The sequence below is a fragment of the Impatiens glandulifera genome, chromosome 6 (assembly GCF_907164915.1).
Source record: "Impatiens glandulifera chromosome 6, dImpGla2.1, whole genome shotgun sequence".
Taxonomy (NCBI): domain Eukaryota; kingdom Viridiplantae; phylum Streptophyta; class Magnoliopsida; order Ericales; family Balsaminaceae; genus Impatiens; species Impatiens glandulifera.
In genome coordinates this window covers 53,567,572-53,587,000 of record NC_061867.1, presented here as the reverse complement: position 1 = coordinate 53,587,000, position 19,429 = coordinate 53,567,572, and the positions used below count along the sequence as shown (strand labels likewise).

Sequence of the window (19,429 nt, the reverse complement as noted above, 5' to 3'; positions counted from 1 at the left end):
TCGGTTCCTTGATCGAAATCGAAGTAAAGTTCGAATATGTAGTCCTCGAGACACCTCTTTTACAATAATTTGCATGCACATATGGCCCGATAATGATTCTGGCGCAAAAATTGGGCTTTATGCTCATTATTGATTTTTTTTCTTCAGAAGTTAAAAGAGGTTTTTTTTTTAAAAAAAAAAAATAGGATAAACACTGATTGAATTTATATAATTTATATGGGAGTTTTTTTAGATTTGTGAGGGCGGTAGAGTTCTTTTCTTGTATAGTGGGGTGAGAAAAAGAAAATTTGAGATTAATGTTGTAATTAAACATCTATTATTTGTAATTTTTTAGAATTTTTTCATAAAAATTATTATCACGTTATCTATATTTCAACCATTAGTTAATTTATTAATTAAAAAATATAATAACATCTTTTACTTTATTTTTATAAAGTTAAAATTTTAAATAAAAAAATATAATAATATCTATCATTACCAAAGGAAGGTACAAAGCTTCAAAATATACCTACACAACTTTTCAAAACCTTAAATTTGAATTTATAACCCACATTCCCAAAGTATTCATAACAAACAGACTGGTTTCAAAGTCAGAGCTACCATTGCCAAAGGAAAAGGAAAACACAAAATATCGAAACATATTGATACAATTTTTCAAAACCCAAATTTTTACTTTAGAATAGCATGGAACAATCAAAATATATGAAATTTTCAAACTTAACATAAATAAATAGAGTACTGAGTTTGCTTATTAAGTAATAAAAGTCCTGAAAAAGAAAACAAATTACCATAGCCAAATGCCACATAGTACTAGAAATAGAAAGACATGGCTAGTAATATCTTAGGGATTATCAAAAGTAATTATCAATTAGGGAACTCCCTAGCAAACTCTTCCGCATCACTGCCGCCGACCGGAGCTCCGGCGAAAGTGTTCTGATCGGCTGCCTCCTGAGATGATCCAAGATTTAGATCAAACTCATAGAGAGGTGACTGCTGCATGGCTACTTGGGCTTGCATTGAAGAAAGCTCAGCTTCTAGAGTTATGATCTATATATATAATTCATGTCAACAAAAATGTATTAAAAAATTTTAAATTAAAATCAAATCAAAAGCATACAAATTTAAAAAAAAAAAATCTACTTAAAATTATTGATAATTAAAACTAAATTTTCCAATAAAATGAATTAAGAGAATAGACAAGAAAATAGTAAATAAAATATATCCATATAAAGTTGTGTTAATGTATGAATAATAATTAATTATATATGTTAGTTTATGTAAAAGTTAAATATTAACTTAAAAATAAAATATATATGTGAGAAAACTATCTTAAGAGAAGATGACTTCACTTTTAAATTTGAACATTACTATTATTTAATATAATATATATTTTTTTTATTTTGTCGTCAAGTGAACTTTTATTTTTGAAACGGTTTTTTTTAAGAAAAGTTTTTCTTTAATTAATAATATATTTATGAAAGTGACGTTTATGAGATTACAGAATCAAATAAAATCAAAATTTTATAATAATAGCTAAAAGTGAAGTCAAAGAAATTACATATAACAACGTTAAAGATAATATCAAATGAATATAGTATATATATGTTCTATTATCAAGAAATGAAATGATAAGATGATAATTAATCTAATTAATTTTTAAAAAAAAATCATTAAGTAAACAATTATTTCACAAGTATAAATAAAACCAACAGTTCATATAAATTTTAAAACCATTTTTCTCTACAACCAAACATAAATAAAACAAATAATTGCGAAAATATATTTGTAGAAGATTTGACATAGTAATTGTTTTGATTTTTTTTCTAGTTTTCGTGATTAATTTATTCATAATAAATCATAGATAAATAAGTACCTGATTTTGGAGAGCATAGATCTCAGACATGCAACCATAGACAGGATCTCGGAGACGAGCCTCAGCCTCCAAACATACAGTGAAAACGATATTGGCTCTTTTTTCGATCGGGATATTGGTTAGAAGCTTGGAAATGTTGTTGGCTCCAAAAATCTTATGAACGGACTCGAAAATTGCGGTTCCTTCATCGGAATCGAAATAAGGTGCAAATATGCACTCATCTAAGCACCTCTTTCCCAAGAATTTACAGGCTCCGCATGCTCTGATTTTAGAATTGGTATTGATGCTCATGGTTGATTATTTTTCTTGTGAAAGGAGTTTTTTTTGGGTAAAAAATTAAGATGAACAATAACAGAATTTATAAGTAGGTTGATAAGAGTTGGTAGAGTTCTTTTCTTGTAAAGTGAAGAAAAAGAAAATTTGAGATTAGTATAGTAATTAAACATTAATTATTTTTATATTTTATGATTCTTTTCATAAAAAATATTCTCATCATCAATTTATTAATTAAAATATATTATTATATTTTATTTTTATAAAGTTTAAATAAAAATATTTTAATAATTTTATTTAAATAATTTAAAAAAAGCTTTTCACAAACAATTTTATTTAAAAAAAAGACTTTATGTAAACTCGAATAAAAGTTAACACAAGGCGATACATAGAACTTTTAGTTGTTTGCGTGAATAAATTTGTTTCGTACTAGAACTTCGTCTTTTGACTTTAAGTTAGGACGTTTAAGTAAAATTTTAAACTTGTAATTTTTGTTCTCCTAAGTACTTACTTTTACTACTAAAACTATTTAATGAATTATATAATTAATAAGCTATATATATAAAAATTATATTATTATTATTTGTTTATAAAAGCTTCTAAGAAGCTTATAAGTTATACTTCTAAATATGTAAAATTTATATAGGTTAATACTCTATTTGTATATAAAAAAAATCACACCAAACAATTATGCTAATTTACATAGGATATAATATGTATTATAACAGGTCTTATAACCCTAAGGAAACACAACCTAATACTAACAAATTAATCATATTTGCAATAGTTGCACTTGCTTAGGAGCCTCAATACACACACAAAGGAATTATCATAGCTAAGTTGAATTTGTGATTTAATTTTTGATTATCAATGACAAGTTTTATTGTTTGAAGGTAAAATTATTTTATTAAACAAGTGATGGATAAAAAAAGGTTTATAGTGCATAAAATACAACAATGGATTGTGGTTCACTACAAATAAAAAAATAAATAAAACATCCTTGTAATTACATTAAAATTAGGAAAATTAAGGACAAAATTATAAAACATAATATGTATTGTAAGCTGGTGTGATCAGTGATGTGATGATATTTTGATGTGTTTTCTTCATCTTATATTATAAAAGATTAATTAAAAATTAATTTCAAATTAATTTTACCTAATTTTTAGGTAAACCATTTTTTTTCCAATAATCAAATCTCATACCTTACTCAAATTTTATAAAAGAAACTCAAATTTTATAAAAGAGACGAGTAACCGAAATGATAAACTTGATTAAAGTGAAAAATTTAAAACTATTTTGTAGAAAACTAATTTTAAAGGGTTAGCCTATTAATTTTTAGTGTCGTTACTTGATTATTTTAAATAAATAAAAATTCTTACCTGTAAGAACATAATTTAAAAAAAAAATAGTTTGACGTTTGGTGACACTCCAAAAAGGACTTTTACGCTATATCATCGGTGTCCTCTAAAAACAGTCTTTAAATCACAAGATTTTGACTATATAGAAAATTGAATTTCACATTTTATTTATCTAATTATTTTTTTAATTTTTTAGATATATATTTAGATTTAACATTTTTTTAAATATTAAATGAATATTAATATATTCGATTAATGTCAAAAATTGTGGAAAATGGTACATGAAAAATATCAATTAAAAAAAATGAAAAAATTTAATGTTCTAAAAATATTATAAAGACATTTACTATTTTTCAGATTTTAAAAAATAGTTTGAAGTTTTTTAAAAATCAAAAACATTTAAAATAAATAAAAACAAGCAAGCCTAAGATGGCCTTGGACCAGGCGCGGGGTGCACTGTCGGTTCGCCAGGCACATTTCAAGAGATGTCTGGGTTGGCTTGGATCCGGTTTGGGGCGGGGTCAATGTGGTCTGGACTCTGGTCAACGCGGAGGAGGCATGTAGGTAGATCAAGCGAAGCGCGGATTGGACTGCTTAGAGGGCAAGTTGGCTCCATCTTCGACCTCGCCAAAATCAAAACGTTGGTTTTCGGCTAGGAGGCTCTAAACGCGAAATCAAATCTATGGGGAGTTTCGTCTTCCCATTTGAAACTTGTTCACCGTGCTCTAGGATAGTCATTCAACGTCTAGAGACATGGTTAGAGCCTTGATTGAAAAAGGAAAAATGAAATTTGTATTTTAAATATTTTTTTATTAAATATCATATTTCATTGGAAATTTTCCATAGGTAATTTCGTGATAATTTCGTAGGAATACTCGTCGGAAAGTTCATGATAATTTCGTAGGAATATTCGTCGAAAAGTTTGGGATAATCCGTAGGAATATTCGTCGAAAAATAATATATTTATTTAAAATTTTACTTTTCTTAATTATTTCTCATATTACAATTACATATTTTTCTTAATTATCAATTATATTATTTAACACTTTAATAATCAGATTTAAAAAAAAATAATTAACAAAATATTTTAAAAGTGTTAATTACAAATTTATTAACTAAAAAAAACATTCACTTAAAAACAAATTGTGAGACTCAATAGTTTTTATCAATAATTTTTTCACAAAAATAACATTAGCCTCCAATCTTATTTTAGTACTCAACACATAAAAAGAACAAAATGAAAACAACTCACACCTTCAGCCATCGAGTCCTTGAATTCTAGTGTATCATCAATTCAAATTACAGGAGAACATATTTCAAATTACACACAAAAACAAAAACATGAATAACCGTATTCACTTGACAAATAAACTTCAATACAATTACAGGAGAACATAGTGTATCATCAATTGAGACGTGGAGGAAAAGATAAAAACATGAATGTATATACCTTTCGTGTAATAAGCAAGTAGACATGGACAATGAATCAGTGTATAAACATAAACATTCTTACCAAGAATTTGAACAAACAAAGCCTATCCTCAACAGTGTGCAATGACATATCCTTAATTAAATGCAAGAGGATGGTAATATTTGGCCAAGTACTCTTTCCTAATTAATACATGCAATCAAATTAAGGAACCATAGTTAAATGCTTATGAGAGGAAAAAAAAAATTGAATACTGCTTCATAGAATTTTCTAGATGTCACATGCAAGAGACATCCGGATTCCACAAGGATAAAATCTAGAAAAGATATCAACCATACTATTGATTTAATAAGCCAGGGAAATAGAAAGACTGAAACTCATAAATAATTTCAAATTCCTATAAATATTCATATAGCTGAAACAATTATGTTATTGAAACAATTAGTAATGTATGAATCATAAGTCCTTTATGCAACCATCTTTCTAGCTAAAAATGATCGGCAAGGCACAAAATTACACCCAAACGAGAAAATGATAAATTAGTATTATCGACTCTGTAGCATAAATATATAAGAACAATAAGAAGAACAACCATTATCCACTTTTGTTCCTGTAAACAAACAAATAGAATAAACTTACTAAAAACTACTAAACAAATTCACTCGAACTTCTCACTTGAGCAGTTGATATATTTTCATAGTGTTTGACAAATAAAAGATGGAAAGATAATTTTTTTATGTGTTCTATCATATAAGGACAAAATTTCCTATTATATACACTTGTAATAAATTCTAAGAAGTTAATTAAAATTAATTGAGTTTGTGTTTAGGTTTGAACATGACTCGGAGTTATTTAGGTTTCATTACCCGAATGTTTACCCTATAAATATTTTATTGTTAAGATTTTTACAAATGAAATTATAATTCTAGAGAGATAAACAGTGTGAAACAAAACTTTGTATTCCTTCTTCTTCATAGGGAAATCTAATAGCGGCTAAAGTGGGCGTAGCTCATTTGAGTGAATCATTATAAATTTTTATTTTCTTATGTTCTTATTTTCTTGCGCTTTAAATAGATAATTTCAAACAGGTCGAATTTGGGGCATCCAAATCATAACAATTGGCATCAGAGTTGTTAGGCAAGATCGGAGCATTTGAAACGATGGAAGGCGAGAATGCAGTATATGACATGGTATTGGAAGATTCAATGGAACAAATTATGTATTCTAGAGAATGTAGATTGAAGATTACCTTTACAAAAATAAGCTTAATGTTTCTTTGAGTGAGAAACCAGAGAAGATGAATGAAACTGAATGAAAACTTCTAGATAGACAGGTTTTGGGAGTTGTCTGATTGACACTAACCAAGATTGTTGCTCACAACGTAAAAAAAAGGAGAAGACCACTATAAATCTTATGAAAGCTCTCTTTCTGATATGTATGAGAAACAATGTGCTAATAACAAGATACATTTAATGAAAATACTTTTTTACTTAAGAATGGTTGATGATATTTCTGTCACTACTCATTTGAACGAATTCAATAGAATTGTGAATCAATTGTTATCTATTGAGATTGATTTTGGGACGAAGTGAGTGCCCTTTTTTATTAGCATCTCTACCAAATAGTTGGGAACCTATGATGACAACAATTAGTAACTCTGTTGGGAATTCAAATTTTAAATTTATTGAAGTTAGAGATCGAATTCTTGTTGAAGAGGTTCATAAAATTGATTATGGTGAAACGATTGAAGGTTGAAAATAGGGCTAGAGGTAATGATAAAATCAATCTAGGTAAGAGCAAACTTATGCCGAGAAATATGAGGAGTTAGTCCAAGTTTGGGAGGACATTTGTTTGATGGAATTGTAATAAATATGGTCACTTGAAGAAGAACTGCAAAGCACCGAAGAAGATCGGTGATGATAAAAATAATCAAGTCAATGCAGTTACAGAAACTATCACTAATGCGTTGCTTATGTTAGTTGATAGTCCCGATAGATTAATGAGTTTTGGACTTGGGAGTGTATTTCCACACTACTACTCACAGTTAATTAATATAGAATTACGTGGTTGGAAACTGTAGGAAAGTTTATCTTGTAGATGACAAGCCACTAGATATTATGGGCATGTAGGTATTAAATTAAAGATGACAAACGGTTGTTTGGAAGATTAATAAGGTGAGACACATTCTTAGTCAAATGCACAATTTGATTTATGTTACAAAGTTTCAGTTGTGAAAATGATTCGTGGAAGATGACTAAAGAATCAATAGTTTTTACTCGAGGTCACAAAAGTGGAATGTTATACATGACTTCAAAATGTAGAGACACCATTACTGGTATTGTTGATGACTCAAAGAACGGTGAGTTATGACATTGTAAGTTATGGCATATGAGCAAAAAAAGGATGAAAATTCTTTTGAAAAATGGTCAGATTCTAGAATTAAAGTCTATTGAACTTCAGTTCAGTTATGTAAAACTTTATTATTGGAAATAAAAATATATGAGTATCTTAAATATTAGAAAGGATCTCAAAAAAGAAATACTAGAGTTGTTACCATTAGTAAAAAAAAGAGTATTAGTAAAGGCAAAAGTCGTCACTAAAAGCTCTAAAACCGTTACTGATGACATTCTATAACAACATTTATCGTCGTTACCATTCGTTACAGAAATGAGCGTTACTGATACTCTTCTAGTATTAGTAAAGACTTTCAAAAATCGTTACTGAAACTCATATTAATAACGGCTACACAACCGTTACTGATATTAACAGCAGTAAGGACTTTAACAAAGGTAAAATCGTTACTAATAAAGTATTAGTAACGATTTTGTTATGTTTAATACCGTTACTGATATATTAATAATAACGATTTTGTTATGTTTAATATCGTTATTGATATATTAATAGTAATTGTTTTCTTATGTTTAATACTGTTATACTCGTTTCTTATTTGTATAATGCAAATAATAATATATGGGGACCTACACCCGTTTCTTATATGTATAATGCAAATGATAATGCTATAATATACAAAAATATAAATATAATTTCAAACGAAATAATGCAAATCGAATTGCAGATATATTTGTAATTGATTATGCAAATTATAAATATAGATATTGCGAAGATTATTGTAGTACGAAATTTAATATATTATTGCAAAGAGTATTGCGTAACATAATTTTATAAGCCAATACAGTTTTTGTTGAATGTACATTTTAATATGAATAATGTAGGTATTGCAGTATTTGTTGATTTTATTGCTTCATTTTTATATATTTATTATATTGCTATTGTAAAACATATTGCAGTTCATAATTTTATACGTTATTACAATTTATGTTAAATATACTTTTATTGTTAATAGATTCATTTTATTGGAATTTCTATTATAAAACATTCTATTTATTAATAAAAACATATATTGCAAATCCTATGGCAATATATATATTAACCATAGTTTGTTACAGTTTCAGAAAAAATAAATTTTCGGCAATACATCTGAATTTAGAAAAAATTATGTTGAAACAGTTAGTATAAAAATCAACGTATATTTGCAATGTTAGCGGTACTTACAAATGTTGTTGCGGAGTTTCGAACTAATGCTAAGACAATTACTGTGGACAATTTTTATTGCAAAAATAGTTGCGAAGCACCAATTTTTTTTTAGTACAAGATCTTCAAAATTGGGATCCATATTACCAATTAATATGGATTCATAATGAACTGAGGGCTCGGAAAGAATCAGAACTACTATGGTCATAAAGGCACCACTACAAATACAAATGCATGGGACAATCATAATATATGAAATTTCTAAGCTTACATAAATAAATAAAGTATTCAATTTACTATTAGCGTTATTCAGAAACAAAGTTCAGAAAATATAACAAATTACAAAGTCATGAAAATTAATAATTATTTGCCAAATGCCACGTAGGACTAGAAATAGAAAGTGACCTGCTAGTCAAATAGTTCAGGGATATCAATAGTAATTATCAATTAGGGCCAGGTGGCATGCTTGGGTCAGATCCTTGATTCTTCAACAGTAATTCTTCCCCACCACCGCTGGCCACCGGAGCTCCGGCGAGATGTGACATGTCAGAGGTGGCACCACCAGCAAAAGGGAAGTCCGACACTGACAGAGAAGACGGCGGAATTTGCTGAGGTGGTGGCTGAGGTGGCGGCTGAGGTGGCGGCTGCATGGCTACATGGGCTTGCAAGGACGAAAGCTCAGCTTGTAGAGTTATGACCTATATATATAATTCATGTGCTAAAACATGTATTAAATAATTCAAAATTTAAATCAAATCAAAAGCCTACTAATTAATGAGAATTTCTACTAAATTATTGCTAGTTAAAATTAAATTTTCTAATAAAATGAATTAAGAGAAGAGAATAGATAATAGTACATAAAATATATCAATATAAAGTTCAATGTGAATGACAATATTATTATGTTAGTTTATTTCAAAAATTAATCATAATAATAAAATAAAAATAATATATATATATATATATATATATATATATATATATATATATATATATATATATATATATATGAGAGAAACTATGACATTACTGACTTCACTTTAGAATTTGAGTATTACCATAATTTAATATAATATTTTTTATTTTGTTGTGACATGATTTTTTATTTATTTTTTAAACGATTATTTTGTAAAAATATATTTTTTAATTAATAATGTATTTATGAAAGGGATGTTTGTATGAGATAAAAGAATTAAATAAATTCAAAATATTATAATATTATTTAGAAATTATGTTAAAAAAAATATAACATTAAAAGATGTCAAACGAATATAGTAGACATAAACAATTATTTTACAATATCAAACATACATATAACATCACGATATATATAGTTACACCCAAATTTATTGTTAAAAGATTTGACCTAATTATTGTTGTAATTTGTTTCTAATTGACATGATTAATAAACTTATGTTAGGACTAATCTCTATATATATATAATGATGCTTAATTTTTAAAGTGTCCGGATTGCCGGGTCGAGAGCTGTGGTTAATTTGGATACTTGGGTCGGATTGTGGGTTGACCCGTTTGTAAATTTAAAACGGTTAAAAATAAAATTAAAAATGCTAGAGGTATGTTTCGAACTTGCAACCTAACAAAACAAGTACAACTCTTTAACCAACTAGGCTACAAAGACTTTATATTTTAAATTCAACACCAAATTTGATAAACGCGGGACGTTTTAATATTAATATAAGTTCAACTTTTTAACTAACTAATCTATATATATATAATGATGCTTAATTTTTAAAGTGTCCGGATTGCCGGGTCGAGAGCTGTGGTTAATTTGGATACTTGGGTCGGATTGTGGGTTGACCCGTTTTTAAATTTAAAACGGTTAAAAATAAAATTAAAAATGCTAGAGGTATGTTTCGAACTTACAACCTAACAAAACAAGTACAACTCTTTAACCAACTAGGCTACAAAGACTTTATATTTTAAATTCAACACAAAATTTGATAAACGCGGGACGTTTTAATATTAATATAAGTTCAACTTTTTAACTAACTAATATGTAATGATGTTGAGTAAATGGATAATTGGGTCGGATTGTGGGTTGACTCACCCATAAACTTAAAACGGTTAAAAATAAAATAAAAAATGTTATCCGTAATTTTTTTTCACTATTTTTATATTATTATTCGTGCAAATGCACGGGTTAAATGCTAGTATCTAAATACATAAGTACCTGATTTTGGAGACAATAGAGTTGAGATATGCAACCATAGATAGGATCTTGGAGACGAGCACTAGCCTCGTAATATAAAGTAAAAGTGGCATCGGCTCGTTTGTGGATCGGAATATTCGTTAGAAGCTTTTTAACATTACTTGCTCCGAAAATCTTATGAACGGTCTCAAATTTGGCGGTTCCTTGATCATGTTCGAAGTAAGGTGCGAAAATGCAGTTGTCGAGGCATTTATGTCGCATAAATTTGCAGGCTCCACATCGCCCAACAATGATTCCAGTGCGGGATTTGGCCTTGGTACTCATTGATTATCTTTTTTTCGTTGAGAAGTTGGAGTTTTTTTTGGGTAAAAGCTTAGGATAAATAATGATAGAACTTATTGGTGGATTTTTAAATTGGTGAAGGTTGGTAGAGTTCTTTTTCTTATAAAATAGAGTAATAAAAATGAAATTTTAGTTTATAGTTGTAATTAAACATTAATTATTTGTAGATTTTTAGCATAAAGAATATTATCACATCTATATTTCAACCATGAGTTAATTTATTAATTATAAAATATTATAATATCTTTCATTTTAAATTTATAACGTGTAAATTATAATAAAAATATATTTTAATAATTTAATTCAAATCATTTTAAAAAACTCGCTTTTCATCAAAATAAAGGGAAAATAAAAATAACACCAAAATAGCCAAACAAAAACCTCGTCAATCCTTGAGCTTCTCTATAGATGGAATTGAAAACTCGAATCACAACTCGGCTAACATCACGAATATTAAACTAAAGATAATACATGCGAACAAGCCTCACTAACGAAAACTTGAATTATTCTTACTCTTGATTTATGCGCTAACCGATTATTTCACGTTGTTATGCAAATCATACCAAGTCAAATACCAAGTCAAATTGACTATCAAATTTCTTCAAACAATTGAAAATAGTAGTAAACAAGTTATTAGAAATACTCACTAGAATTGGATCCTTGATAAAGAAATAAGATATTGAAATTGATAAGGTTACGAAGACACACAATCATCTTTGAGTTTGAATTTTATTTTTTATAATTTGTTTATTAAAATGAATGAATGATTGCTTGGAATTGATTAATTGGTGAGTCATAATTGTACATTTTTTAATAATAAAATGAAATAAATCCTCTTCTATAAATAAAAAAGAAAAATGTGTGAGGTTGTCCTTTTATTTTGTAGTCTTCTCATATTACCCCAAACATTTGTTTAAAAAAATAGATAAAAAGATGTTTGAGAAAATAATTCACAAATAAGTTAACAAAAGTGAAGCTATATGTGTAAACAAAAAATTACATTAACTAACTAAAATACTAGAATTTCATCACTGGATTCTAAATAAGATCACAACTTAAATTATATATTTTTATAAGATGATATGTACAATTTCCAACCCCGAAAAATTTGATCTAAATCGTTTTTCTTCAAAAATGTTTTTAGAAAGATAAGCTTGTCCTATAACTTACTATCTTATTGAATAATGTGAAATGAAGAACCAACATTTAGACTTCACTAGATATATAAAACTATTTTTTGTTAAAAGAATAAAAAAAAGTCGACGTTAGTTAAAATTCCATAACTTAATTCTTCACAAATATAAAAAAAAACGAGGTAAAAAACTATGTTTCTTGAGGTTTTACTGCCTAGAATGAGAAAATTATCAATATTTTTGGTATATCAAAAATATCATACTGCAAAATATTAAAAATATATTTTTTTTTATTATACGGAAAAAACTGGTAAAATATGGTGTTGATACCGAAATTATCGGTATGCTAAATTTATGAGATTTAAAAAATTCGGTATATGGGTATGGGTATATACCAAAATAATATTTATAAATTAATATATATATATATATATATATATATATATAATATTGTAGAAATTAGAATTTGACTTATCCACCTAATTTATAGAAAATTTTCAAATAATACCGAGTCGTTAAAATAATTTATCAAAAATTATAGACTTATTATAATTGAATAAATATTTTAGATAAATGTTATATTTATTAAATTCTGAATAAATATATTTAAAAATATTAGAAAAAGGTTGTATCCATTTATCCATAATAGAGCTTAAATAAATTAAATAATTAATTAAAAAAATTTGTAGACATTAAAATCTCAAAATAATTATTTATAAAGTCTAAAATACACAATAATAAATAAATAAATAAAATAGACAAAAATAATTTTTTTGTCTATTAATTAATTTGGTATAAATTTATTTTTGATATTGTGATTATTTTTTAAATTTATCCCTAACCTAAAAATCAGTTGTTTATATATTTAATGTTGTTAAAAATTCTCAAATTTATTAAATTAACGTTAATTAAAAGTACTGTTTTAAAATTTTATACGTGTGCCTTTATTTATTTTTAAACAATTACAAATTAATTTTTTTATCAAACATATCATAAGATAGAGTCAATTATAAGATAGAGTTTTCTCATTCTTCTCGGTAATCTTTTTGATGGTAAATTTTAGTTTGTAAGAACTCTATATTACTCATTATAAACGATATTATAGTGGATGGTTTAAGCAGCTTAAGGCTTCCATGGTTTTTTACTCTTGTTAAATAGGATCATGACCAATCTCTAATGATTTCCACTACCGAATAAAGTTTATAGTTCGAAATCTAAAAAAATAGAAAACAATTGAGGTGCTTTGACGAAAATCCTTTGGAGTTGAATTTCTTTTTTGTTTTTCTACTCCATCTTCACAAAGATCCTATGAAACTTTAATAGGAAGCCCGAGGGTCGGTTCCAATTTTTAGTCGAGGTCGTTAATGGTCTTTCGCTTTTCGGCCGCAATTTGTCTCATCTAGCGACTAGGGTTTACGAGATCGTATGAGAAATGATTCCTACGTCATGGAATCATTTCCAATTTGGTAGAGTAAAGAATATTATATGATTTCTACCGTTTTTCAAATGAGTAATTGAACCCGAGGCAACAACGACAACATTTTTATCTTCTTGGGCGTTCCTCAAAATGCGAGCCTCCGCCTGGGCTGGCTCGAGACCGCTATGGTCCGGTGGCCATCGGTCAACATTTTTTAAACAAATATAGTAAAGATTAATTGATAAGCATATATTTTATTTAACCTATTTATTAATTTATTTGTACTTTTATTTGCTGATAGTTCGGATTTTAATAATTTTGGGCTTGAATTGATACAAAATCGTTCTTAAACTAATTATTTATTTTATTTAGGTGCAATGACATTCTAGAAATTATAAGAAAATAATTTTATTTGTTTGAAAATAATTTTAAATTATAATTCTTGTACAAAATTTGAGTGACTAGACAATTTAAAATATGAAATCGTTAAGCACCATGATCAAAATACAAAATAAAAAATAATATTAAAAAAATTAAAAAATTAAAAATACAATTAATTAGCTTAAATGAAGTGGGTTAGTTATTTATGTAAAATTTAATAATTATTGTGAAGTAATTTTAATATTAATATTTTGCAAAAAAATAAACAAATAAAAATATAAGAGAAATGTGATTTTGTGTAGAACTAAATTAAAAAACAAACAAGGCCTTAGACTTATAAAAAAAATATTATCATGAGAAAATGACGTGGGCGCAATTTGATTGACTTGAAAAACGTAGAGGATTTACTGTCCCAAGTAAAGCTGTGTCCCTTGCTGTCTCATTTATCAAAACGACGGAATTTTGATAAATTAGAGAAATAAAAAATTATTTATATGAAATAAACCCTAAACTCTAAATCCTAAATTCTAAATCCTAAATTCTAAACCCTAAAAAATTATATATATGACATTTTATTTTAATATTCAATTTTCTTTCTCATCTCTCATCTGATCTACTGTCCCAAGATAATATCTTGATGTCTCATAGGAGAGAGAAAAGAGTGGAAAGAGGAAAGAAAATAAAATATTAAAATAAAATATCATATATATAATTTTTTTAGGGTTTAGAATTTAAGATTTAAGATTTCGAATTTAAGGTTTAGAGTTTAGGGTTTAAAATTTAAAATTTATTTAATATATATAATTTTTTATTTGTCTAATTTATCAAAATTATGTTGTTTTAATAAATGAGATAGGAAGGAAGGGACAGCTTAATTTGGGACAGCGGACAGTAGATCCTCACCCCTCCTCTCTCTCCTCTCTTCTCTTTTATGAGAAAGCAAGTGAGACATTATCTGTGGGACAACATATCCGAATTCATTATTCATTAAAAAATAATAAAATTTATATTTATGAGGAGTGATAGGAATCTACCATCCCATACTATCTCATTTATCAAAACCGACAGTAATTTTAATAAATTTGACAAATAAAAAATTATATATATATATGAAATAAACTCTAAATTCTAAACATAAACTCTAAATTTTAAACCTTAAACCCTAAAAAATTTTAATATTTAATTTTCTCTTTCCTCTCTCCACTCTCTTCTCTCCTATGAGTCATCAAGTGGGACATTATCTTTGGGATAGTAGATCCGAATTTGAATTTGGGAGAGGGAATGGGGAAGAGAAATATCAATAGTTGGAAAAAGGATAAAGTGTGAGGAGAGAGAAAAGAGAGCAATTTTGTTATTTTTTGGGCCAATTAGAATGCGCCACGTCATTCCCTGTAAAATTCTCTCTCCCAATCATTTCTCAATATTAATATTCTCTCTTAGGGTGTGTTTGATAACCTTGGAATTGAAGGGTCCAATTCTAATTCTTATGTTTGTTAGACACTTTAATATTAAGAATTAGAATTGGAATTAGAATTCCAATGGAATTCAATATAGTGTAATTTAATAGTTCTCAATTCCAATCTTTTTAGGTCGGAATTGTAATTCCAAATTAACACGTTTTTCATTTTTTTAACATGTTTAACACGTTTTTCATTTTTTAACATGTTTAACACGTTTTTCACACATTAAACACGTTTAACACGTTTTTCATACGTTTAACATATTTTCATATTTTGGCACGTTTAACACGTTTTTGACAAATTTAACACGTTGTTTACGTCATTGACACGTTTAACACGTTTTTGACAAATTTAACATGTTGTTTACGTCATTGACACGTTTAACACGTTTTTGACACGTTTAACTTGATTTTCACGTTTTTAACACGTTTAACACGTTTTTGGCACGTTTAATACGTTTTTGGCACGTTTAACACGTTTTTGACACGTTTAACACGCTTTGACACATTTAACACGTTTTTCACGTCCTTGACACGTTTAACACGTTTTTAACACATTTAACACATTTTTCACGTCCTTGACACGTTTAACACGTTTAACTTGATTTTCACGTTTAACACGTTTTTGGCAAGTTTAATAGTTTATAAGAGAGAAATATAAGGGTGTGTTTGATGAGGAGGAATTGGAATTAGCATTGGAATTCTAATTCCAATTCCATGAGAATTGGCATTGAATTACAATTCAATTCCTATGTTTGGAAAAATTATAGAATTGTAATTCAATTCCAATTCCTATGTTTGAAAAATTATAGAATTGTAATTCAATTCCAATTCCTATGTTTTGGAAAATGATAGAATTATAATTCAATTCTAATTCTATATTTGTAAAATAAAATATCAGTTCAATATATTAACTTTTTAAATATGTTTTCACGTTTTTGACACGTTTAATACGTTTTTGACATGTTTAATACGTTTTTGACATGTTTAACACATTTTCACACTTAAAACACATTTTTACACGTTTAACATATTTTTTCACGTTTTTGGTATGCTTAACACGTTTTTGACATTTTTAATACGTTTAACATGTTTTTCACACCTTTTAACAAATTTAATACGTTTTTCACGTTTTGTCACGTTTTTAACATGTTTAATACGTTTTTCACACATTTAACACATTTTTGGCATTTCTAACACGTTTTACACATTTTTGACACGTTTTACACGTTTTTTCACGTTTTGACACATTTAACACGTTTTTCACGTTTAACACGTTTTTCACGTTTAACACGTTTTTCACACGATAAATATGTTTTTTCACGTTTTTCACATGTTTTTCACGTTTTAACACATTTTTCACGTTTTTCACACATTTTACACACGCATTAACACGTTTTTCACGTTTTCACGCGTTTTCACACGTTTTAACAAGTTTAACACGTTTTTACACATTTTAACACATTTTCACATGTTTTTCACGTCTTTCACATGTTTTTCACGTTTTTTCACACACTTTAACAAGTTTAACACGTTTTTGGCAGGTTTTGATATGTTTAAGACGTTTTTCACACGTTTAACACATTTTTCATATTTTTCACACGTTTAACACGTTTTTGGCATGTCTAACACGTTTTACACATTTTTGACATGTTTAACACGTTTTGGCACATTTAACACATTTTTCACACGTTTAAAACATTAAACACATTTTCACATGTTTTTCACATGTTTCACATGTTTTTCACGTTTTTGGCACGTTAAACACATTTTTGGCATGTCTAACACGTTTTTTCATACGTTTTACACATTTTTGACACGTTTAACATGTTTTTTACGTTTTGGCAAGTTTAACACATTTTCACACGTTTCACATGTTTTTCACGTTTTCACGCGTTTTCACGTTTTTCACACGTTTTTCACGTTTGCCACACATTTTTCACGTTATTAACATGTTTTTGGCACATTTATAATGTTTTTGACATTTTTAATACGTTTAACATGTTTTTCACACATTCAGATAGGTATAAAACATGTTAAACATGTCATAAACGTTTAAACGTGTTAAACATGTCAAAAACGTGTTAAGCGTGTCAAAAACGTGTTAAACGTGAAAAACGTGATGGCATGTCATCTACTCTCCAAATTACTCCCTCAATTTCTCTCTTATAAACTAATACTAAGTTGTTAGAATGGTAGATTGAACTAATTAATAATTTAGATAATGGCTAATAAAAAAGGTTATAATTTTAAAAAAAGAAACTCACTTTTATTGTATCTAACCTTTATTTTGGACGGTTTAAGTCACTCCTCATAAACAAAATTTTATTTAAAATGATTGGTTAATTCTATATTCCTAAAATTGAAAGTTACTTGAAACAATTTAAAGAAATTATATTTATAAAATTAATTATATTCATTAATTTATTTAAATAAATAATAATTGTTTTTAATTTATAAATATAAATTCAATATTTTTCTTATAAAAGCTTATTACCATACATTTAAAATTGTAAGAATAGTTTAAAAGCTTATCTAAATCAAATTTGCTAAATTAAATCCTAAAAGTTTTAAAAATAATTCAAATTTTAACAATTTTATCGTATTCTCCAGAAAAATAAAGTTGGTATCTTTGAGAAATTGATAGTAACTGTGAAAAAGAGAATAAATCTCACATAACTTCAAGTTATATGCAACTAAATAATTATAAATTATTATTATATTTTATTAAATGGATTAAGGTCCATAGGAAAAGATGAAAGAAAGAATAAGAATGATTGTTGGACTTTATTTTATTTAGGGCCTTGAATTTGGGGTTTTGTAAGAATAAGTGTTCCATAGCCCAATTATTTGTTGGGCTTATTCAAAAGTCAACTTAATGGTTCTCTTATAACTAATTCAAAATTTTAAATCCAACCCGTCGTCCTATAGATTGGATGTATTTCATAATTATCTAAATATCTTATTTCATATATCTAATAATTTATATTTAAAATGTTTTAAAGTGATTTTAAAACATTTAATTCTGAATATAAAGAATTTTTTACTCTAAGCAGCTTGAAGTTCATTGTGCATGTATCAACAAACAAGGGCAGGATGTTATATTTAGTGGTAAACAAAATTAAGTAAAAAACAACAATATAATACTAATTTCAAACAAATCATTTTTATTAACAAATTGTACAAAATCAAGTTAATATTTGAAAAAATATACATTAATCATAAGATTTGATTATCCTTTAAATAATACATTTTGAATTATTTAAATAAATCATATAATATACCCTAACATATATCATATATTTTTCAATTGTCGTACAAAAGTTTTGAATGTTACAATTAATTAATTGGGAAAACACACACCTACCCCCTATGTTTAGAGCTGTCAATTTGGGTTAAGCCCGTTGGGTTGGTCCGTCCGACAAACAACTTAGACGGGTTGAGTTGAAATATTAACAACCCATCTGGAAGTGGGCCTACACGGGCTAACTTGCTCGGGTCGCGAGCCTAGGCGGGTCGGGCTTGGATTAGCAAAAAAAATCTAATATGATTTATAGCTTATAGGCATATGCCACATAGTATTGTTTTTTCTCTCAAACAGTACTGCATCAGTCAATACTCAATATCTCGTCCATCGGTCGTCAACTACTTATTTATTCCGTCTTTCTTCTCTTCGTTCTCGCTTTCAAGGGTTCGTGGATTCAAACATGGTTTCAGACTGCACAAGTCAATACTTAATACTTCGTCCATTGGTCGCCGAATATTTATTTGTTCCGTCTTTCTTCTCTTCGTTCTCACCTTCAAACTAGGGTTAGTGAATTCAAACTTAGTTTCAGCTCTAAAAGCTTCACACTCATTGAAATTTCTATTTTATGAATTTTTCAAATTTTAGTTATTTTGTTAAACTATTTGGTCAATTAATGTAGACAAGATTCTTGTTTGGTGTATATTACGATTATTTGATAATGTTCTTTAACTCTTGTTTTCTAAAACTATTAAAAATTTTATTTATTTTTATTTATAATAAGACAACCCGCGG

General features: G+C 27.3%; 2 protein-coding genes across 2 annotated transcripts; both read right to left on the bottom strand.

Annotated features, from left to right (window-relative positions):
• Window positions 1-864: 864 nt before the first annotated feature.
• On the bottom strand, window positions 865-2,164 carry LOC124943898 (LOB domain-containing protein 18-like). Its single transcript, XM_047484355.1, has 2 exons — window positions 1,874-2,164; window positions 865-1,047 (listed from the first exon to the last, which is right to left on the bottom strand). The coding sequence occupies exons 1-2, from the start codon at window positions 2,162-2,164 to the stop codon at window positions 865-867; spliced, it is 474 nt and encodes a 157-aa protein (XP_047340311.1).
• A 6,767-nt stretch (window positions 2,165-8,931) lies between these two features.
• On the bottom strand, window positions 8,932-10,982 carry LOC124943897 (LOB domain-containing protein 18-like). The gene is made up of 2 exons (XM_047484354.1): window positions 10,680-10,982; window positions 8,932-9,186 (listed from the first exon to the last, which is right to left on the bottom strand). The coding sequence occupies exons 1-2, from the start codon at window positions 10,980-10,982 to the stop codon at window positions 8,932-8,934; spliced, it is 558 nt and encodes a 185-aa protein (XP_047340310.1).
• Window positions 10,983-19,429: the final 8,447 nt, after the last annotated feature.

What these genes read in the sequence shown, in the direction of transcription:
- LOC124943898 (XM_047484355.1), bottom strand. Translation starts at nt 2,164, where the DNA reads ATGAGCATCAATACCAATTCTAAAATCAGAGCATGCGGAGCCTGTAAA. An exon ending in TCTATGCTCTCCAAAATCAG is followed by an intron (nt 1,048 to 1,873) that starts GTACTTATTTAT and finishes TTATATATATAG; the next exon opens with ATCATAACTCTAGAAGCTGA.
- LOC124943897 (XM_047484354.1), bottom strand. Translation starts at nt 10,982, where the DNA reads ATGAGTACCAAGGCCAAATCCCGCACTGGAATCATTGTTGGGCGATGT. An exon ending in TCTATTGTCTCCAAAATCAG is followed by an intron (nt 9,187 to 10,679) that starts GTACTTATGTAT and finishes TTATATATATAG; the next exon opens with GTCATAACTCTACAAGCTGA.